General features: G+C 38.3%; 1 protein-coding gene across 3 annotated transcripts in view; it reads left to right on the top strand.

Annotated features, from left to right (window-relative positions):
* The window catches only part of adgrd2 (adhesion G protein-coupled receptor D2), a 47,013-nt gene extending 24,673 nt beyond the window's left edge, over positions 1-22,340 (top strand). For 2 of the 3 annotated variants that reach the window (XM_032578591.1, XM_032578592.1), the window contains 7 exons: positions 3,850-3,970; positions 7,761-7,802; positions 7,931-7,984; positions 8,582-8,729; positions 14,510-14,568; positions 15,790-15,820; positions 16,024-17,743. In XM_032578591.1, coding sequence (XP_032434482.1) covers positions 3,850-3,970; positions 7,761-7,802; positions 7,931-7,984; positions 8,582-8,729; positions 14,510-14,568; positions 15,790-15,820; positions 16,024-16,142 — 574 coding nt within the window. In that variant the 3' untranslated portion in view covers positions 16,143-17,743. Of the gene's footprint in view, positions 1-3,849; positions 3,971-7,760; positions 7,803-7,930; positions 7,985-8,581; positions 8,730-14,509; positions 14,569-15,789; positions 15,821-16,023; positions 17,744-20,384 lie in introns of those variants that run through there. The other variant, XM_032578593.1, reaches the window with a different exon arrangement.
* The last annotated feature ends 1,677 nt before the right edge of the window (positions 22,341-24,017 follow it).

The raw sequence follows: 24,017 nt of genomic DNA, 5'->3' as shown, positions 1-24,017 counted from the left end.
ATGCAGAAAATGCCACACTCACGACATTTGTGTTTATGATAAAAGTAAAAAATGTCAAACAGAATGTTTCTTTCAGCCAGAATTTGTATTTGTATTCATAAAGCCTACCTTTAAGAAGCTCTTCCACCTTTACATTTTTTTACTTCATGTTTGTTTGCAACTAATGGAAATGCCACAATGCCATTCCTTTCCCTCTGTAGCCATTTCTCTTCATTCCCTCACAAACAGGCGTATGCATGTGCCAGTCGTGTTACATCAATTCAGGAGATAGGAGGGAAAACAACTTTCAGAAATAAAGAGAAGAGTGAGTCGGCTTTGTCCTTGCTGACACAGTGCAGCTGAAAAACTCAATCTCTCCATCCAGGTGCAGCAGTGTGACAACAATGGTGGTTTAAACAAAGGCAATGTTTTCTGCCTTGCCCCATGAAATGGTTATTGGCCGTATAAGAACCGAGATCACTGAAAGGATGGTTGCAAAGGAGCAGGAAAATGAATGCAGTCGGGCAGAAAATCTATACTTACACAGAGATTTTTGGTTTGGATTCAACAGGGAAACATCCAACAATAAACTGTCTTTACAATACGTTCAATGATTTTCTTTTCTTTTTAAGACTTCAAGAATGATAACCCACACAAGTGCGAGGCTGAATATGTTTTAACCAGTGGTGGAGAAAGTACTCAAAAAATGTACTTAAGTAAAAGTACAAATACACAGGCAAAAATGTACTCAAGTAAAAGTCAAAGTACCACATTAACATTTTACTTAAGTAAAAGTAAAAAAGTACTGGCTTTTAAAAATACTTAAGTATTAAAAGTAGAAGTACTTGCTGAATACATAACCTAATCGCTAACATCATTAAGTGTGCCGATAGTATTTAATTTGAATACATCATAAATGTGCCATTTTAATAAACAATGTCACAGATTAAACATGTTCTTATTGTGTTTATTCTCTGTAAGAGTTTAGACTTAGATATGTGATTCTATGCATCATAATTTCAGGGATGGAAACATCTTATTTCCTGTCCTAACGTAGCATGAACTTCATTAGTGACATTTATTTAGAAAGAAATCCAACTGAAAGGGGATGGAACGAAGGTGTGGGGGGGAAGACATGCAATCGAGGAGCCACGTAGCAGAGTTGTAGTCAAGACCACTGAACACGAGACCAAGACCAGCGCCCTGCGCTACATGACACAATAAAATGAAGTGCACCTATCAAAATTGGTTCTCAGATTGATCTGAAAGATCCACATTTCCATAAAAACACCTAGATATAAATACTTAGAGCTGAAATATATTTAACCAGTATCAATTACAACTCATTTCATTCTGTTTTGCTTTCATCGCTGTGCTACAATCCGCAGAGGTCGCCTGCCATCCCTATAAAAATAACGCCCTGGGCGGTTGCCCATATTGCCCATGTCAGAAACCACAACTGTCTGCACCATTAAACCATGAAACATAGCAATTAACTGTAATTGCTATGTTACAATTACAGTTGTAATTGTAACATTACAACAACACTATGAACACTGTCCAACGGCGCAACAAGCAGAAGGAGCACCATGACTGTTCTCATCCTCCCTCCCACTGCATGTTTGCCACCATGACAGGAGACAAAATCAATCAATGAGCATGCTCTGTGTTCATACGTTCAACTTTTACTTATTCGGCAATTAAATAAATGTGTGTGTGTGTGTGTGTATATATATATATATATATATATATATATATATATATATATATATATATATTGCAGTGTATACAAGAACAAAGAATGGCTCTCAGTGAGGCTTCAGTCCCATCAACCTTAGTAAAGATCCGTCCAGAAGAATCGGATCGTTCCTGAATCCACACAATAATTCAGCGCGAGTGACAACTTTTTTTCATCGCAGATGCAACATGTGTCTCAGTACAGCTAGCTTTGCTAGCATCACGTCCACAGATCTTACCTTTCTTTAAGCTTTCCTTCCAAGTGACGCTAAAAGTTGGACAAAGTCCCGCCGTCTGTGAAAGCGAAGCGCTGCTGGTTTTACATGTCGTCATATCTTATGATTTATGCAGCTATTATCGATTAGTTAGACATCTTCTCCCGCTCAGAGGAAACCACTGCGCATGTCTGGAGCTCCGCGTGCTAGTAAAGGGGGAGGCGATGGGTGACAACAGACACTAAGTCACGTTATTGCTTGGATTTTACGGCGCCACCTTAAAGTCCCTGAACTTCATATTTTAACGGACAAAAAGAGAGCAGTGCGACTTGGATGTAACGAGTAACGCGACACTTTTGTAGAAATGTAGTGAAGTAGAAAGTACAGATACTTACTGTAAAATGTAGTGGAGTAAAAGTAGAAAGTACCCATTATTAAATCTACTTAAGTAAAGTACAGATACATGAAAATTGTACTTAAGTACAGTAACGAAGTACTTGTACTTCGTTACTTCCCACCACTGGTTTTAACCTGATGCATATGAAGGAAAATAAGGACAACAAAATAATTGTTGAAGACTTTCTCCGAAAAATGTCCATGTATCAATGCATGCTCGGTACGAGAGATTGCTGTAAGGTCAATGCAAGCAATCGTCTGCCATCACTGTGTTCTCATCCAGGAGGAGTGAATGCTGCAAGTCAGTGACTCAATACCATCTGCTGGGTTTCCTTAGATTGGAAACGCTCTGTCTGATAACGAGGATCAAATGTGTGATTTGATTGAATTTTTTTTTTTTTTTTTTGGTAAAGTGCCTCCAGACAACATTTATTGTGAATTGGCTCAACATATATATATATATATATATATATATATATATATATATATATATATATATATATATATATATATATATATATACTGTATATATATATATACAGTATATATATTGTTTTTCAGTTCATTCTGGTTTGTAGCACCAGTGCAAGGAATTGGTTTGATGCTAATTTTCACACAAAATGTCCCAAGGCACAAAATCAACAGATCTAATCTTTGTATGGAAGTATATGGTGAGCTTAATCCAATCATAAAGACAAATTCATCTTAAGTTATATACATTCCAATTTGATCCCAGTTATTATACCAGATCACTTCTTAGGCCAGTTGGTAAAAAAGAGATCTGTCTAAGGAAACCAAGCAAACTGCATCGAGTCACTGAAAATACAGCAATTGCTCCTCCTGAACAAGCATTTGGTAACAACACATTATTAAATGCATTGATTCTTTATGTTTGCAGCAATTCTCGTACCATGTGATATATTAAGATAGCATTCAAAAGTCCATTTATTTCAGTAACTCAATCACCAACTAAGATACACTATATAGATTAATTAGACAAAAATTAATTCACAAAAACTCAATACTACAAGGATGTGAGCTTTGAATAGGCCAGATTGACTTGTGAGTTTTGGGTTATTCTGGATGATGTTGTAAAGTTCAGTTCTGCTTTGGTTTTATGTTTTTTACAGTTGGCCTCATATTTTCTGCAGCCTCCCTCAGGTTCACCATACGCTTGTATGATGGATTCTGTGATGGAGGGCTTTCCAGATGGCTCTACAATAAACCATGACACTTTCCCCTCCAATGCTGCACATTAGAGGGTTTTTTTTGTTTTTTTTCTGCAATACTGTGATTCACATTCAGCACTTCCTTTGTTCTGGTATCCTAACAATTTTTGACTTAATCTGAGTCGATAGAAGATTATTATATGTTAAGTTCTCTCTTTGTCTCTTTTTGTGGTCCTCACCTGAATGTTGTTACTACTGGTTTTAATTGATTATCTATAGACCGTAGTCACTAAGTATAACACCTGAACCAACTCCACAGGGTTAATGTTGATACTGTCTCTGTGTGCTTTTAGGGCTGTGACCCGTCCAATTCTCATCCTGCTGCCGGTTCTGGGTCTGACGTGGATGTGTGGCGTGCTGGTCCATCTGTCTGTGGTCATCAGCTACATCTTCATCATCCTCAATTCCTTCCAAGTAAGCAAGACTGAAGTCAGTATCCTAGGAATTATTTGAAAAAGGCAAGATGAAAAAAAGTGTGACATCATTACTGTCAAAACAATAGGCATGCAACAGATGTAACCTGATATCAATATGTTTTTAGTTTGTTTGCTTTTTTAGTTAAACTATGTCACAAAGTACAATTAAAGCTTTAATATATGCCACAGAAAGTGTAGTCTGGTAAGAACCAGCCCTTGTTCTGTTGGAGGGTCTAGGCTCTTGACTGTTGAGAAACGATTGCTTCCCAAAGGTCTGGCCTCTATTGAGGTTTTAAATTTAATCCAGTCACTAACATTTGCCCGTAATTAGCCAGTTTGACGTTAAGAAGCTTACCAGAAGTTGCCTGCTCTGTAAACAACGATCCTCCACTGTGAAGAGAGAAAAGCCGACCCAAATGGGTCGAATCATAATTAACAGTCCTGCTTCCAGTAGTCTGTTTCAATATGGCTAAAAAACCATCTCATTCTAGCACCAAAACGTTTTTATCAAAGTATTATTATTATTATTATTTTAATTGGTGTATTCCCATTATGCTAATTTATTTTCAAAATGTCAAATTGCGCAATTAAATAAGTAGCAGAAACACAGCTGTTGACTACTCGTCACCCTTTAAATAAGCAGCTTGACTGGTTAGGAGCTTGAAGACACCTGTAATATTAATTAGAGGACAGCCTTAGTCCAACATGTCCCTGTGGACACATCAGGTCAGTCTTCACTAGAGGAACCATCACGTTTGTCCAGGCCTGTTTTATTAATTAGTTTTTTAAACTGATTCAGCTGAACCACATTTCAAAGCAATGTCTGATTTTCATTGGTTCATTTTTGCTAAGGTATTATTTAATCATGTTCATAATAATTTTCTTTAATATTAATGTCAATTCAAGTTAGTACTGTGATCTTTGGGGCTTGCTCGGATATTTAGAGAGGGGTTCCAACAATTTTCACATCCATATGTGCAAGTGTTTTCAGTATCACAAAATCAATATTGAGTCTTCAACAATACAGCTGCCTTGGTTCAGTAATACCCTCATTGTTTTACAGCAGAAAATCATTTTAGTCCATGCATTTATATATGATGTTTAGTAGTTTGGTGCTCTTAGCCAGACATGATAGCTTCTTCTAATTAAATTGATGCATTTTCATGGCATAGATGATTTATCTATTTTCATTCATTTGCTCTATGTTGCTTCAGAAGGCTGTTACTTTCACATTCAGATCCATTTCAACATGAAGGCTGTTGGCAAAGCTTTGAACAACTTTACATCTACATCCACTTCTCCTCCCTAGATAACATGGCACTCATTTCCTGCGTCTCACATGCTTCCTTTGCTTCCTTTTTTTCCATATAAATTTCCCCTCCATGTTTTTCTTGTACTTTTTCTGTTATGTCTCTTCTTTTTTGCTTTTTTTGCTTGCCTCTCCTTACCTTTATCGTCCTTATTCGCTCTTCCCGGGTCTTTAATTAATCAAAATGAGTTAGCCCTTGAGTGACCCCAGAAAGCTGCTAGTTAATTTAGATTTACTGCCAGTGTCCAGTTGAGGCCAGATAACACTACAGTAGGAGTTTTTCCTCATGGTGGTAGGAGGATGAGGCAGAGCCAGCAGCTTTCCTCCTAACTAATGAAACAGGAAAAAAGAAGAAGGGTTGAAAGAGCCAATAATAGAGCATGTGCTTAATAAGCTCTGGTAGTTGTTGGACATACTCTGGAATCTCAGACATGCATTTTAAACATCGTCGTTGTCCCTACGAGTTGAACTTGTTGAGCAGGTTTCCACCTCTGTAGCACAGACCAAATCCACATGAATCACGATTTCTGCAACAGAAACTCTCACAGCTCAGTGTTAGGGTGGTCTTCTTCAAGGTTCTGGGTTCAGTTCTTGTTCCTGCTGATGAGCAGCACACTCCAGGAACTAGCATAGACCTTTAAAGGGGCCCTCAAGTTCTAAAAGGGGAAACACATTTCAAAAGACAAATTGAGCGTTTTTGTGCTTGTTGGACACGTTTGCATCTTTCACATCAAACCTTGTCTGTGTGTTTCATTTTGACATTGTTTTGATAGCAAAAAATAAATGTGGGACTGTAAAACTAGACAAAAAAGGAAATAAAAAAAGAATATATATATTAGAATATATTTTTTTAATTATTTAAATGTTTACCACTGAAAAACTTTTCCCAAAAGGTAACTTTTCATAAGCTTAGAAGCAGGAGGTTCATCCCACTATAACCCTGATCAGCATCCGTGTGGTAAACTGTAAATCTTCTGAATCCTGTTTACAGAGCAAGGGGGGCTTACATGCATTAAATAAGTTTAACAATTTGAACTTAACAGTTTTAGAAAATAGTTTTGTTGATTAAATTTCAACACTGGATCAACAACTGTGTGGTCAGGGTTGCTTTAAGCCCCAAAAGCTTTATCTCAAAGGTTCCTCTAACAAATCCACATTTCTTAACTATTATTTCTATAAACAAACAGTCATCAGTTCTGTGTACAGAAACACCTAAACCTGGCATGGGGTAAAACGCTGCTGTGGATGATGGTAGCAGCTAAAAACAGCCTCTTCCTGTGTTTGTATGAGGGTCCATTAACATCAGAACCTCAGAACTGGGTTTGTTGGGTTTTTGGTTGTTTTTGTTTTTTTGTTTTTTTGCCACCATGTAAAATCTATTTTGCACTGAGGCTGTAAGCAAAGATCCTGGCTGCTTTCAAAAAATAGAGAGTGTGTTTGGAAGCACGTGGAGCACAACTAGCTTCTGAAATCCTGCCTGAAATACAAAAATGAAATTTGTGTATTTATTAACAGAATGACATGTAAAACACAAAATGACTTGTTGATCAGTATTTAAGATTTTTGCTGATCCCAGTCTATACAAGACTACTGACTTTAACCATGGGCTGTTAAAAAGTTTGAAGTAAATGCTCACATTTTCCCTCAGTGGGAACTTTTAAGGCACTCTCATTTGAAAATATTGGTTTTGAAAATCTGTGTTGATAGAGAATATTTGGACATATGCATGTTTAATATTAATTGCAGTAAAAAAAAATATTCTGAAATTACAGAATGTATTTTTTTTCAGCATGAGAAAAAATGTAAATTAAACAAAAGACTGTAAAAGGTGCACTTTGTTTGCACTCTGACTTGAAGCACAAGTCAGAAGATTCTTGCCCTTTGACTTGGAAATAGTTGAAAACAGCCTCTGTGTTATTGTCCAACATCAATACTGTAGAAACAAAAAGGAGGTGAACACTGCAGTTGCTATCAGGAAATATTGCCACATGTCCTTATAACACAGGTTTTGTGGAAAGACCTGGGAATAAGTTTAAACAATTCATAGAAAATAATTCTTTTTTCAAGTAAGAGCCAACCTTGGTGCCACCGCAGTTGCAAAGCATTGATAGTTGGGTGGAGGGAAAACATTTCTACTTATCTCAATGTCTGGATAAACTCAAGGCCAACAAATATCAATCCCTGAAAAATAGACAATTTTTGGTCTATTAATTTGTCTGCCAAAGATGTAGCCTCTGTTGTTTAAACTTAGGCTCCATTGTGGACTTCGCTGTGAGCTGAGAACCAGACTCTCCTGAATCCAGCGCAGTGTTAAAGGAAGCACAAATGAATAGCAGTGAATTCGCAGTGAATGCTTTCCTCTTATTAGTGGAGAGAAAAAACAGTTTTGCAGCGGTTGCAACGTGGAATGATAAATAGAGACATACTGTCAATAATGGTTTGTTTTCTACTGCCTGTTCATTATTTCTCCTATCCACAGGGCCTGTATATCTTCTTAGTGTATGCTGTTTACAACAGTGAGGTAAGAAGGCACTCAAGTTCCTTTTAGAGCTGCTGCTGGGTCTGCAACTAAATATAAAACAATAAACTGTGTATTTGCACAATATGTGAGGAAAAAAGGAGTGAGAATAAAACCTGAATCTGATTTAGGTGAGGAATGCCATAAAGAGGATCAAAGAAAAGAGAAAGGCTCTGTCTTTCACGGTAAGTAGATCCACATCATCCACACACAGAGCCGTGCATGTCACATAGTCTTACTGCCTACCTTTATTTATTATTATATAAAATATTAAACTTTATGGGGGTTTTTTTCAACATCAGTCAGATCCTATAAAGAGGTTTTAATGTGTCACATACAGACAATTATGATGTACTTATTATGAAAATGTGCAAAAATGAAAAACCATACTGCACAATTTCAGCTGCTAGGCTGTAACATATTTTCCATAAGATATCATTTTCATTATGATTTTTTTTTTAAGATCTACATGGTTTCCCCCTGAAAATGTGCTAAACCCAGTGGTAGGAGATCCAGGGCCGTCATCCGGCAGCCAGCTGTGTTTTTGAATTAAAAAATGTTTTAAATTGACATAAAATTGGAAAATGTGACCAGCTAATAATGTGTTATTATTTTAATACAATTAAAATATATACAATTAAAATAAATGTGAATGTTCTTTTTTTGTTGTCATTGTTGTTTATAACTCACTGAGGGAAACCCTGATCTGAATCTTTTACAGTCCAGCAAAACAGCAAAAAGAGAAGAAATGTGTAACAGAGAAACTGACTTGTGTTTTGTAGAACTGCTCCCATCCTACCAGCTTCCTTCCCTCCCAAAGGGTTCCAACAACCTCCTGGAGCCAGAGCCCCCCAACCTCCTCCAGCCCGGAAACAAGTGAGACCTCTGGACCCCTCAGCTCCACTTCCACATCACTGGTCATCAAGAACGGTACGCTACAAGTAACATGCTCTGGGTTCCACTGGTTACTTGGTAGAACATCTGTGACTGGGAGAAGAACATGTTGGCCCACCAGGGATGACACCACCAATGTTCCAAAAAAAAAAAAAAATATATATATATATATATAAAAATGGGAAAATCCCATTTCTTTAGATGAGACACAAGAGAGATTGTCTTTCAAGGTTAAAAACCATCTTCATCTGGAGGAATGAAAAGGAAAAACTCTTCAGCTTTAAAATCAAACTGTTTTTTAATATGAGAGCAGATCAGTATAGAGACCTGACTGGACTGATCCCTGGGAGCATGTGGTTTGTGTACTAACAACACAATATGTGAACAAAGTCTGGCATATGTTCACAACCTGAACATTCATTGGGTTTTACTTGTTTCATGTGATTTACCAGCACAAAATGGTGATAAGTTCTAAATAAATAATGATGCATGGTTTAAAAAAACAAAATTCAAAAACAACCCAAAAACTGTGGTTCAAACGAAGCTTAATTTTGTCAAAGCTTGTTGACAAAATGAGAAACTTATGAGAGAATAGCTTTCATGGCGCTGCTTTCTGCATTTAGGTATGTTAAAGAGGCAGTACTATGTGTTTTCCAGGCACAGAGTCATTTTAGAGCACAAACAACTAACTATGTTACCTCCAGTTTATATATATATATATGTTTATATATATATATATATATATATATATATATATATATACCACACCAGACAAGACCCAAGGTGTAGGTTGTGCAAGGAGGCCCCTGAGACAGTCCAGCACATAACAGCAGGGTGCAAGATACTGGCAGGGAAAGCGTACATGGAACGACATAACCAAGTTACAGGCATAGTGTACAGAAACATCTGTGCAGAATATGGACTGGAAACCCCGAGATCAAAGTGGGAAACACCCCCAAAGGTGGCGGAGAACGCCAGAGCTAAGATCCTGTGGGACTTCCAGATCCAGACAGACAAAATGGTAATGGCGAACCAACCAGACATTGTCGTAGTGGATAAACAACAGAGGAAAGCTGTTGTGATAGATGTAGCAATACCAAGCGACTACAACATCAGGAAAAAGGAGCACGAGAAACTAGAGAAATACCAGGGCCTCAGGGAGGAACTGGAGAGGGCCTGGAAGGTGAAGACCACAGTGGTGCCTGTGGTCATCGGGGCCCTCGGGGCAGTCACCCCCAAACTGGACCAATGGCTACAACAGATCCCAGGAACAACATCAGACATCTCAGTCCAGAAATGTGCAGTCCTTGGCACAGCCAAGATACTGCGCAGAACCCTCAAGCTCCCAGGCCTCTGGTAGAGGACCCGAGCTCAGAGGATAAGAACCACCCGCGGTGGGTGAGAAGGGAATTTTTTTTTTTTTTTTTTTATACTGCATATATATATATATATATATATATATATATACTGCATATATATATATATATATACGTATATAAAATACTGTATATATCAAATGTGATTTAAAAGAAACTTGATTTTGTAATTTAGCGATTTGAATTTGGGCCTTTGTCTCTTCAAAGATGCCAGCTCTTTCTGAAGCTCTGCCTTCACATGGCTCCTCTATTAACTCTTTACCAAAGTTTCTACCAGCGCTGTACTGAGATGTACAGTAGCTCCTATAATGACCTCAGCAGATGAGCACTTACATCAGGTGTTTGCTAATTGCTGCTGGCTAGTCTGACATGTGTGAAAGAATGAAGGCCACACTCTAGGTGTGTTTTTAATGAGGGAAAAACATTTTTACATGATTTAAAACAAACAAAAAAAAAATCTATTTTACATAATACTGCCCCTTTAAGGGCAGCAGCTGAAAAATCTAAAAATGTACTTATTATTTTACCAGCACAAAGAATTACTACTCATTATATAAAGCCTTATTAGTCCCAGACTAATAAGACTACTTCAGAGAAATGATTCTATGTATCTGTGCTGGATGTTTATTAATTTCCTGGCAGCTCTACTTCTTTGTGGTTCACATGTTCTAAATGGTGGAACTTTTGAGTGCGACTTGAAGATTGCTTAAAAGTTTTCACTTCTTTGGTAAAACTTTGTAACAAAGCAACGAGACAACAGACCTTCAGCTGAGTGTGCTTTTCTCTCTGTACTCTGTACTTAATGAAGAAAAAGGAATACAACGAATGCACAATAGTTATCTCCTATTCAAGAAGCTGAGAAAACAAGAAAAAAACAAGGGACGTTTTTTCAAACACCAGCATTATTGAGCTTCAAAAGTTCATGATTTACACGACTGAGTTGTACTAAAGTTAGTTTGATATTAAAATGACAGAAGATCGCAGTATACTGCTATATACTGCAGCAGTAGATTATGGCTCATCAATTTCATACAGATGCTCTGCTTTTCTCTGATGTAGGAAATGCAGATATGTACATTTAATTCTCTTGTAATTTTTATCTTATATATAAATACGCATTTATTTTATGCTGGCAGCGCAGTCCAGAAACGTTTGAATAGTAAAGCTCAAAACGTCGTCATGTCAGCATCAGCTCTTAAAACGCCTAAAAGGTGTCATGACCTCAGGGCTACCAGCAGATACAATGTTCAGGATTTCATCTTTTCCATTCCTCCTGCAAACAAAAGAAGAGAAGAATAAGAACTCTGTTGCTTCAATTTTAAATCAAAATTCTCCAGAAATTCTCCGTCTTTAACAGGTCAGCAGTCGTCAGTAGGCCTGTTTAATGCCCGTACCTTTTTACTCTCTTGCTTTGGCAGTTTGGGCAGAATGTGGATTTATTGGTTTTGTTGAAAACTCAACTGATGTACATCAGAGACAGAAGAATAACTCTTAAAACACTTTTAAGTCACGTCTGAAGACCCTTCATACTGTCTGACTGCGATTCAGATGGAGACTGAGGGAGACGCCAAGGGAAACAGCCACAGACCTAAAGTTTGAAATGATCTTTTAATCCATCATTGGATTAGAGGCTCCAAATCAGATTTCATTAGCCACCCTCGTCCTATGTCCATGCTTTATGTCGGTGTTCTCTCTATAATAAGTGGCTCAGAAGGTAGGAGTTTATCCTGTAACAGTGTGTTATCGTTTCAAATTGCTGTTCCGTCTGTCTCAGTCTTTTTGTCCTTGGGCGTTTGTCAGTCTGCCTACAAGGTAGCTTCCCACCATCAGTGTGTGAATGTGTGCACAAATGGGTGAATGACTGAATGTAGTGGAAGGCGCATTGGTGTCCTTGGACTTGATAAAGAGCTGTAAAAATGCAGACCATTTACCTTTTACTGTGCCTCAGGAAAGCCTTCACAAATCTTCACTTTTTCCACATTTTGTTGTGTTACGGCCTTATTCCAAATTGTACGAAAGTAATTAACCTGTTTAATCCCACTGGCAACAATTGTTGCCAGACATTTTTTCTAACTTCTGGAAGATCTAAAAGAATTGTTTTGCCTTTTGGCAGCTAATTGAAGTTTTAAAATAAAATAACAGGGTGTCTACTCTAAGCAATGTCAATTTCATGTAGCTAGTGTGAAAGGTCACATGACCAGACCTCTTTACTTCCTGCCTGTGACGCTGGAGGTAAATGTCAGTCACAAACCTGTACAAGAGGAAGTCAGTAAAATATTTAAATTAACAAATATAAATAAAATATTTTGAACATATGTTCTTTGAAGTGTCTTCTGATATATAAAGAAAATTGTATCCCTTCATTCATCTTTTGATCTTAAGAACAATTGTTGCCGCTAGCATAATACATAGACAGCACTATGCTATGTGTCCATAGCTTTGCTGTTTATTCTATATGCCTCACTGTTTCATACAGCTTAAAACTATCGGATATTTTAGATCTTCTAGACCTGAAGGAACCTCAAAATGATGTTTTCTACATCACTGTCATTCCCACAGTTGAAACCCTCCAAATCCCCCCCTCCCCAAAAGGCGACCCCTTCCACAAAGTGTAGCCTATGCACTGAATGATCAATACAAGATGATGCCACTGCTGAAACTAGTCGTTTAGGACAGAGCAAAGGTGTACTGTAGTGTTTGGTCTGCTAAAACAAGGAGAATTTCATCCTAGATGCACATTTGTTCATACTAACATTTTCACTTGACTTTGCCTCATTGATGAAATGATTAAATGAAGTCAAAGGTCATTCGGCACATTGAGATAATGACATCTGCAGGATGTAGCATTGAATGTTTATGTATCTAAAATATTTTGGAACACTTTTGTAACCATTCTTTGTTATAATAGATTACGTATGTCATGATTTTTTAAAAATTTTTATATGTATAAATAGGCCAGATTTGTGTAATTTCCCACCGGCAACAATTGTTGCCGAGTATAAATTCTACATTTTCACTAACATAACCAACATAAAATGTAATAATTCATAAATATCATGTGTTAGTGAGGTCCAAGGATTGAAATGCATGCACTTATTTTGCAGGAAAAAATTGGGGATTAAACTGGTTAATTAGAATTGAAAACTAAGACATCAGATTCATATAAATATACACAAACTGCCATCAAGCTAAAAATTGAGACATTTCCACTGATCATCCTTGTGAAGTCTTTGTGATCAATTCAATTGATTGGACTTGATTTTGAAAGACTCACACCTGTCCATAGGTGGTCCCACAGTTAACAGAGCAGGTCAGAGGTCAAACACCAAGCATGAAGTCAGAGGAACTGTCCCTAGACCTCAGAGACAGGATGATCTTGAGGCACAAATCTTGAGAAAGATCCAGAAACATTTCTGCTGCTCTGAGGATCCCAGTGAGCTCAGCGGCCTCCATCACTGGAAGTCTGCTGGAAGCAGCAGGACTTTTCCTGAACTGAGTGATCGGGTATAAAGGGCTTTAGTCAAGGTGGAGACCAACACCTGATGGTCACTCTGTTGGAGCTGAAGGGTTCCTTTGTGGAGAGAGAAGAACCTTCCAGAAGGAAAACTATCTTTGCAGCAATCCACCAATCAGCCTGGATCTTAGCTCGGCCAGATGAAAGCTGCGCCTTAATAAAAGGCTCATGGCAGCGAGTCTGGAGACGGACCTCAGCCCAAGAGAAACAAGATTCTCAGCTCTGAGGAGACAAAGATTGAACTCTGATGTGAATGCCAGGCATCATGTTTGGAGGAAATCAGACACAGATCATCATCAGGTCAATGCTGTCCCTACATTGAAGCACGGCGGTGGCCGCATCATGCTAGGGGGACGTGTAGCAGCAGCAGGAAGTGGTAGTCTAGTCAGGATAGAGGAAAGATGATAACAAAGCACAGAGATATCCTGAATGAAAGCCTGCTGCAGAGCATCTTGACATCAGTTCAAGCAGGACAACGACCCAAAGAACCCGGCCCAGATCTCTAAGGCTTCAGAACCTCCCTGGGAATGTCCTTGAGGGGGCAAACCATCAGACAGAACATCTGTGAGATCTGAAAATGGCTGACAGACGCCTCCATCCAACCTGAACATGGAGGTTCAGGTTGGATGGAGGCTGGATTATGCTTTAGGGAACTAATTATGCTTTAGTTCCCTAAAACATAATGCATCCCTGACCGGCAATTTGGCACCAAGATAATAAAGTAAATGTATCAGTAAAGGAATGTAGAACTGACAGATTTCATTCTTTTCCTGTTGGACTGTTTACATCTTCTTCTTCTTTGTGTTCTAAAAAGCTTTGCTTGTGTTATATTCAGGCTGACTTACTTTTTTTGACCTTGCATAAACAAATATGTGGATCTCGAGAGACATTCAACTGAAATAAATGATTTCTTCTGCTTCTTTCAGAGAGTTTAAAAAAGGAAAGCTTTGTCAGTTTCTCTTTGAGACAAGCATCAGGAAACCAAGTGAGTAATGTTTGGACCACATTAACATTTTCTAAAATCCTAAGCAAAGCAACAACTAAGGAAACTGTTGATTATTTCTTTGTTGTAACAATGCTTCATGGCAGTCAGTCTTATTATTCCATTGGAAAGCTTGTTTATTTCCTTTTAGATGAACACATCTTTAGAAGGAAAATGCATCTGTGGACTAAGTAGCAGAGTTGAGTATGTGGAAAAGTATGTGAGTATGTGACGGTAAACTGGAATTGCATGGGCTGTAAACAACTATCAAAATAAGAGATCTTAAAGGAGACCTATTATGGATCCTTGAACTAGTTAGGAAAGTTCTGTGGGCTACACAAAACATGTTCATTACATGTTTTGCAAATAGTCTTTCCCAGATGATGAGATTTCACCTGGTCAGTTCTGACTAATGGATTATGCAAATAAGTTGCTGATCAGTGTTTACACTTTATACACATGAAAATAGCTGTGAGTTTACCCACACACTGTGACTCTGTGGACTGTTACCAGGACTGAACAGAGATGAGATGAGAATGGAGCAGCATTGTGTCGGGGCAACGGCCAGGATGTGTGGGTCATTCCTCCGGGAGTTAGTCTGTCATGTACACTGACACCTCATCACCATGTCTTTCTCTAATGAACACAGCTTTAATCCTGCAAACCTTCACTGTAAATCTGTAGAAGACTGCCTGTGGTTTCTAAGTGCAGACGCAGCTTTATCTCTCACTTCTATCTCTGACGTCCCCCATTAAATAGAGCCTGGCTTTTCATTTGGAGTTTGAAATGGGGATTCCTCCACATGATGCTGCAGCTTATGTAGAAGAACCACATCAATCAAACATGGCAGAGCAGACACCAAATAACCACTGTAGCAGGATCCGTGCTTATAGATCCTGCTGGTCATGAACTAATCAGGTTCCTGACCCTGAGTGTCTGCACCTAATGTACCAGAAGCTCAAAGAAAGAACCAGTAGCAGATTGTGCTATTTAGCATTAGCCAAAAAGAATCGGCATGTTCTTCGCACACTCAACTCCGTTCCTCAACCTTCTAGTGTATTCTCTTTATAAGTGAGGAACCATATAAAGGCAAATAAACAGGATTTTTACTTGTATTGTTTTAGTCTTGTTTCAACAAAGAAACAATTGACCACAATGTCCTTAGTTCTTTGCTATGTTTAGAAGTTAAATATGAATACACAATGTTTGTTTATTTATTTACAGGTGGTGCAGCTGACTGGGTTTAAACCATCAGGTACAATATTAGTTTGTTTCAACTTTGTATCAGATGTTCGCACTACACTTTGTAACTTTTGTAAAAAAAATAATATGTTTTTGTACATATTTGTTAAAAGTGTCACCATGTCGTGACAGTGTGTTATGAGACAGTCTGTGAGAAGATGGATTCAGCAGTGGGATATATTTAAATTTGTGGCTGTCACTCTATTCTCTTTATAGATTTTGATCAGGAGAGTATTTTCTGCACATGTGAAAATGACTCCTTGTGCACTAGCTTGAGTTTCTCAGAAACCAGATTATACATAGCAACAAAACTTGACTTCCAATGTCCAAAGTAGGGTAATGTCAGCTTCCTCAGAGCTGGGGAAGTTTGAATCAACGATGGGCTTTTAGTTCACTTGAGCAAATTGGTTTAAATTGCTCCAAGAAACGCAGGAGTCATATGTTTTGTACAAAGAATGTTAAGAAATCTGCCTATAATTTTAATGCACAAATTTGTATTTTATTGGATCCAAGACACTCCACTGAATTCTCAGTGCTGGTTTGAAACAGGTTTCCAGACGCAAATAATGTGTTTCAAAAGGAAACCGTAACCCCTAACCCTCTTAAACATTTCTTTTGTCTTCATGTTTATTGAGCAACTTTTAATATCTAACAAAGATATCCTGAGTAAATACAAGAAGTAGTTTTTAAACAAGGATTTGTCTATGAAGAGAAAGAAGCATTTCCATCTAACCTGGCCCTTTGTAAAAAAAAGAAAAATAAAAAGATCCCAGATTTCAGTAGAAATATTTTAATCGTAAACAGACAGTTTAAGGTCAGACCATAGAATCTTCATCAGAATTAAGATCAGACTCCAATTTCAGCCACTCCAGACTCTCCACTTTTTTATCCAGTCAGAGGTGAACGTCCTGCTGTCCTGTTGCAGAACTCCAGTCTGTTTGAGCTTAATGTCACAGACTGATGGGTGGACTCTCTCCATCAAGACCATCAGCAGAATTCAGGGTTAAGTGTGGCAGGTCGTTCACTTCCTGAAGAAGCAAAGCAGTCTTACACCATCACACAACCTCCATCTTTGACTGTTGTCATTAGCCGTGTATCCATCAATGTTTTTGAAATGTCACATTAGAAAAGGGTGATGGAAACTGCAAAATTTGAAATAATCTTCATAACTTTTCTTTAAACTAATTTGTATAGTTAACTGAGCTTATTGTATTATATAATAACTAGAATCAGTTGGATTCTATATGTGATAGAATTGAAATGATTTCTTGTGACCTTTCAATGGTGTTGGGGTCGCTGCCGACTCTGTTCAGTTGTTAAGTGCATAAAAGCAGCAGATTAATTTTGTTTAAAAAAGTACTAAAAATTGGAATCAAAGCTGCAGTATGTAACTTTTATAAAAATATGTTTTTTACTGATCTGTTAACCATGACATGACAGTGTGTTATGAGAGACAATCTGTGAAAAGATGGATCTCCTCCATCTTGTCCCTGAGCTGCTATGGTCTTCTGAAGAAATGCATTCTTCTCCCCTCCTCCCCTCCAGGAGGAGGGGCTTAAAGCTGTCAGTCACCCTTGTGTACTCATTACTCAATGCGCTAATGGCGTATTGAGCAAATAGCACATTGTACACTGTAACAATTTACTTTTACAGGAAAACAGTTTATGTCCCATCATTGGTGTCCAGGCTAACCAGTCTGAGTTGTCATGTTGTAGGGAACCAGCTGTATGTAGCAGTGAGGATGTGAGCGGTGCTGTTTGGCTCTGATTGGTTGTTTTTGACTGGGAGCATTTGAGCAGATCACAGCATAAGGAAAAGGCAGGTGACCTTGATTTATTTTTTTCACAAATTATCTGTCTTTTATTATACTATCATAACATAGTGACGGTTTTAACAAATATGTGAATAAAAATAAAGGGGAAACCAGGTGTCATTACATTTTTGGTTTTTATACATCTGGCCAGGTTGGTTTAGATAGCTTTATTTTGTCAAATAAATCAAATCATCTCTGATGATCTAAACCATTTATCCATGATAAAAAGCCAAGCAGAAAAAATCTGTAAGAGAGCAAATATGTTTGGCACAGTACTGTAAATCGATGGTTACGTTTATTACCAAATTGTTCTTCTTATAGTGTCCTCAAACCACACACATCAATCAATCAAATTTTATTTGTATAGCACATTTCAGCAGCAAGACATTTCAAAGTGCTTTACATCATTACAAACACAGAAACACAATGCAATATAGAATCAATAATCAAAACAAAGCATTAAGTAAAATTCCATCCGTAAATTTGTAATTGATTACATTTCAAATACAATTCTAAACAGGTGGGTTTTTAGTTGAGATTTAAAAGAAGTCAGTGTTTCAGCTGTTTTACAGTTTTCTGGAAGTTTGTTCCAAATTTGTGGTGCACAGATGCTGAAAGCTGCCTCTCCTCGTTTGGTTCTGGTTCTGGGGATGCAGAGCAGACCAGAACTGGAAGACCTGAGAGGTCTGGAAGGTTCATACAACAACAGCAGATCTTTAATGTATTGTGGTGCTAAGCCGTTCAGTGATTTATAAACTAACAACAGTATTTTAAAGTCTATTCTTTGAGCTACAGGGAGCCAGTGTAGGGACTTTAAAACTGGTGTTATGTGCTCTATCTTCCTGGTTTTAGTGAGAACGCGAGCAGCAGCATTCTGGATCAGCTGCAGCTGTTTGATTGATTTGTTGGACAGACCTGTGAAGACGCTGTTGCAATAATCAATACGACTGAAGATGAACACATGGATGAGTTTCTCTAGATCTGGCTGAGACATTAGTCCTTTAATCCTGGAAATGTTCTTCAGGTGATAGAAGGCCGACTTTGTAACTGTCTTTATGTGGCTCTGGAGGTTCAGGTCAGAGTCCATCACTACTCCCAGGTTTCGGGCCTGATCGCTGATTTTCAGTTGTAATAACTGAAGCTGTGCATTGACTCTAGATCTATAACTCTAGATCTATAACTCTAGATCGTTCCTCTTTAGGTCCAAAAATAATAACTTCAGTTTTGTTTCTGTTCAGCTGGAGAAAGTTTTGGCACATCCACACATTTATCTGTTCTAAGCATCTGTTCAGTGATTGGATGGGCTCTGAGTCACCTGGTGACATCATAATGTAGAGCTGTGTGTCATCGGCATAGTTATGGTAGCTAATATTATTTCCTGTTATAACCTGAGCTAGTGGGAGCATATAAATATTGAATAAAAGGGGCCCTAGGAATGAACCTTGGGGTACCCCACATGTGACCTTTAACCTATTTGATGAAAAGTTTTCAATTGAAACAAAGAAATCCCTGTTCTTTATGTAGGATTTAAACCAGTTAAGCACTGGACCGGAGAGTCCGACCCAACTCTCCAGTCGACTCAGTAATATGTCATGGTCAACAGTGTCAAAAGCTGCACTGAGGTCCAACAGAACCAGCACTGTGGTTCTGCCACAGTCCGTATTTATATGGATGTCATTGAACACTTTTATGAGGGCGGTCTCTGTGCTGTGGTGAGCACGAAAGCCAGACTGGAAGGAGTCAAAGAGGTTGGTTATAGTTAGGAAGCTAGTTAATTGTTTACACACAGCTTTTTCAATAACTTTGCTGATGAATGGGAGGTTGGAGATCGGCCTGTAATTCTGCATTAGTGATTTGTCCAGATTGTTCTTTTTTATAAGTGGTTTGATTACTGCTGTTTTCAAAGCCTGGGGGAAAACGCCTGATGAGAGCGATGAGTTTACTATTTGGATCAGATCAGCAGCAATAACAGGCAGGACTTTCTTAAAGAAATGTGTGGGTAAAACATCCAGACAGCAGGAACTGGAGCTTAGTTGACTTATAATGTCCTGTAGGGTTTTATAATTAAGTAGTTGAAATTGGGTCATTTTTCCTGTATTTGTTTTCACATGTGTGAAGTGGCCTCGAAAACGTAGGATGTGCCAGCATGTGTCAAGTCAATGTAATATATCAATGTACATTGATTTTAGTTATGCAATATATAAAACAGTCCAGGTGTTTTGGAGTATTTTTGTGATGAGCAAAGCCTCAGACAGGAAAGAGTCACATGTGATGCAGAGAGCTGACTGGAGGAGAAGCAGAAAAATAGGCTTTTATTTGGTGCCGCATCCGTTCTGTGTGAAAACTGCGCCCTGTGCTCTTTGTTGAAGTGAATGTAGAGGCAGACACAACAGATGGGCTTCATACTTCCAGAGGGTTAAATCGTTGTCAAATGTTCTAAGTGGATAGGCGGCACTGACGAGGAAATCTTTCATAGCTTCTTTAAACGTCCCAGAAGAACCCGATGGACGACGTCTGAGTGCTGCTGCAGCGCTCAGTCTGGAGACAAAGCAGAAGTTCATTCCTTTAATCTGGATGGACCAGCAGTGGCCATTCACACTATCAGCCATTAAGCACTCCAACACCTGCTCTCTTTCACTCCGCCTTTCACACCCCTCCCTTCCTCTGTCCTCCTTTGTACACGAACACACTCAGAACGCAAACACACGACACGTGAGACAGAGCCAGGAGTCGCTGCTAATGCCTTTCACTTTCCTTCACACAGGTTGTTGAGCTGCAGATGGGGAGGCTCACCTCTGTATGCTACACACACACACACACACAGGATGGAGAGCAAGAGGACAAGAATGGAAAGAGGAAACTCCACAGTCATCTACTCAACTGAACCCATCAGCTCATCACTTTCCTAATAACTCACTTATGTAATATTTTACATTTCTTCTGTGTAGCTCAAGTAGTGATGAGACTTAAACTCTCATTGATGAGTTTGATTCATCTTCCCAACGTTGCGAAGCACAAAAATTTTCACATTCTTCAGTTGAAGACAGAAACGTCTGGATACTGTAAGTAGAACCAGGACTTGGCTCATCCATCCCGTAACCCGGCAGTGTGGACCTGGACCGACGCACCACTAACTCACTTTAAAGCATTTTTATAGTTTAACGTTTGTGTTTCTACTTGACACAATTTCCTGTGGTCTAAAGAGACAGAACGCAGGTGTGTGGATAGTCATTATCTTACCAGCAGTCAGAGTCGACCTAGTTACACTTCCAGTCAGAAGTTTACATACACTGATCCTCAGGGTCGATAGCAGCAGTCCATTGACCATGTAACTGTGGAATTTATATTTCAAAAATAAATTTGCTTAATAGAGACTAGACAATTTGAAAAAGAAAAATACTCATGTTTGTCGATAAGAAGTTTTGGTGTGAGGTGGGTTTTTTTTCCCATAATCAAAATGTATTTATTTTACAAAACTGCAATAGAAACATTTTTTGGCATCAGTTGAGTCACATGATCAATAACCATGAAGAACAAGATGACAGGAAGCAGTTGGACAGTGGCTTCCCATGTGTTTTAATGACTGATTGTGTGAACAATTTTATTCACATGTGATTTTAATTGCTTTTTTTATTTAGTGGAAATGCCACCATTTTGAAATTGGTTGGGGGGTTGGTTTTGGTTTTTTTTTGACAAGTTTTGCACACATGTGTAATAGAAACACAGCTAGAGCAACATAAACCCCACCAATATTTATCTCATTTGCAAATTAGAAATAAATCACACACATTCTGGACCTGTATTTACTCCAAAACCAGCTTCCAGTTCAGTTTGGGGTCATCGTCCTGCCTGAACCTTCACTTGGTTCTCTTGTTTCAACTTTTCCTGTGTTTATTGGAGGTGTAGTTGAAGAATTGGAAGATAATCCTTTGTCCTTCTTCTTCCACCTGCTTTGTTTGACACATTAGTAACACTGGCACTAAAAGAACCTTCAGTCTGATGCCACCAACACCATGCTCAAAAGCTGGTGCAATGTTCTCTGGTTTAAAACACCCAGCTTAACTCATCCATTCCTATTTCTTGTTATTATATCCAGACCATTAAATATTTGTCTGGCCTGAATGAACAGAGAGAGATTTTCATCTGAAAGTATAAAAAGAGAGACATTTTACTTCTCAGTTCATGTTGATGTTCCACACTGCAGACATTGTAGCATCTTCCATTCTATGATATCCTTAATTCTTTATCATTTCTTGGTTGTTTCCAAAAATTCCAAAACATTATTCTAATGCATGAAACATGAATCTGAGAAACTCAGGCTTGTTCGCACAGTTATTCTTTCTCAAATAAATTAAGAGTTTTTGCCAACTAATTGTTCCACTTTGAAAAAAGAACAGTTGGAATTCATGATTAAAAGCTCAATAAATATGATATTGATTCTGATGATGAGTGTATGTAAACTTTTCACTGGCACAGTAAATATGTTATCATGTAGTCTTAGCAAGACTTACATTTGTCAGCTTTACATCAGTTTGTCTCTGCTTCATGTGTTGGGGGGGGATACTGTCTACACACTCTGCATGACGTATTGATGAAACGACCGTACAGTAACCTGTCTGAGGGCTTATGTTGACAAACATCAAAATGTAATAAAAAATGTTGAAATAAAGTACAGAGCAGTTAGCTGACAAGCTAACACCCCATTACAGTTCCTCTGTTACATGTCGGCCTCTTTCCTGTTTCGTACCATTTCTTCTAAGGCCAAATGAACTTCATTTCACTGATGCTACTAGTAAAACACAATAACATCTGACTTGGAACAAACATTTTAGAACAGCTGTATTTGAGGAGAATTCAGCCTTATTTATTTAAATAGCGACCGTTCTTAGTAAATGTTGTGAAAAGCAGCAGGTCCGATTCATAAGCAGTTTTCTATACACTTCATGCCAGATTACACTATATGTGTACTACTGTATATGAAAAAGGTAAACATTTTGTCACAGTCTGATGTTAAACTATAGAGAACTTTTCTTTCTTTAAGGTCAGTCGGCATTACCAAAATGATTTCTATTTTCTGCATGGACTACAGTCTGCAAAAGCTCTGATGTCAGAGTTTTGCAGCACCACAATGCCTCAAACTTCTCTACTGAGCATTTGCAGCTTCACTCACTCATTTCAGGGGCTCCCAGGAGTGAACCTGTAAACACTGAGGGGCACAACAGAACTGCCCAGCTCACGATGAAGCCGGGCCGTCAATCTGAAAAACTTGTCCCACAAAACCTGTGGAGCCAAAACAAACATCTTCTGTGGCCAAGTTTAACTGGTCGAGCTAAAAGTAATCACTGATAATTGATTATTATTTGCAGTGATGTATTTGTGGACAAACCGCGTTCAAACACAAAGATTACCGATGGCGTCAGATTGTAGCCATGGTAACACAACAGTGAAACTATGAAGATGATTCTTTGCACTTTTACTTCCTAAATCCTAAATTTATAATTATTTTTTTTAAACTTGTCTCCACCCAAACCAATAAAATCAGATATTGAAATATATCAGAAATATTCTCAATAAACAACACTAACAATTTTAGATCTACGGTCTGTGTTAAGCATTTAGAGGGGACCGTGAAGGTCGAGGGTCCTAAGCAGCTGCTGAGTTTGGGCCAGAAAAAGAAAACCCTCAGAGAAAATGCAGTAATGAAAATCTTCTGACCCGTCTGGTCCTTCCTCTAGTTCTGGGTCTGATCTCTGCCAGACATGAGAAGTCAGATGATACTGCAAATAGCAGCATCTCTGTGTGGGTGTGTGTGTGTGTGTGTGTATGTATCGGTGCTTTTTCACTAAAACGTTCTATTTTTGTTCCCGGAGCCTTGCTGTTTAATTATACACTACTTTAGATGACCTCTGTGGAAATGTTCAGGAAATGGCATCACAACCTTTTTCATATTGATGGGAAGCAAAAGTTCATCCTCCAAGGTCGATGCTAATGTGTTTGCTCCTGGTCTTTGTGCTAACACTGTCGCTATGCTTCAAATCTACCAAAGGTCCAATGTTTATAGAGTGAGTCTGACTTTGTGATGATCAGTAAAAGAACATCTGATAGCAGCAGCTGGCTGCCATTTTCCTCTAAGATCCTCTAAGCTGCAGTTTAAATGATTCTTTACACACAGATTTTCCACTTTGATTTTATCTTTGATCAGCAATAAATGTATCTAAATAAGGATTTTGCTGTGTGTCTGCTACACTTGAAGTTTGATATATAGACTTTTAGAACCTACAAGTGACTGGAGTTTTATTGTGTCCCCTGATAAAAATAAATAAGTAAAAAAAAAAAACTAGATATCCAGGCAGATGTTCTTTTTTTTTTTAACCACGACTCTATTTAAGCATCTTAC

This window comes from Xiphophorus hellerii, chromosome 12 (genome assembly GCF_003331165.1).
Source record: "Xiphophorus hellerii strain 12219 chromosome 12, Xiphophorus_hellerii-4.1, whole genome shotgun sequence".
Taxonomy (NCBI): Eukaryota; Metazoa; Chordata; class Actinopteri; order Cyprinodontiformes; family Poeciliidae; genus Xiphophorus; species Xiphophorus hellerii.
The sequence above is the reverse complement of the archived record's forward strand: the minus strand, read 5'-3'. Positions and strand labels throughout refer to the sequence as shown.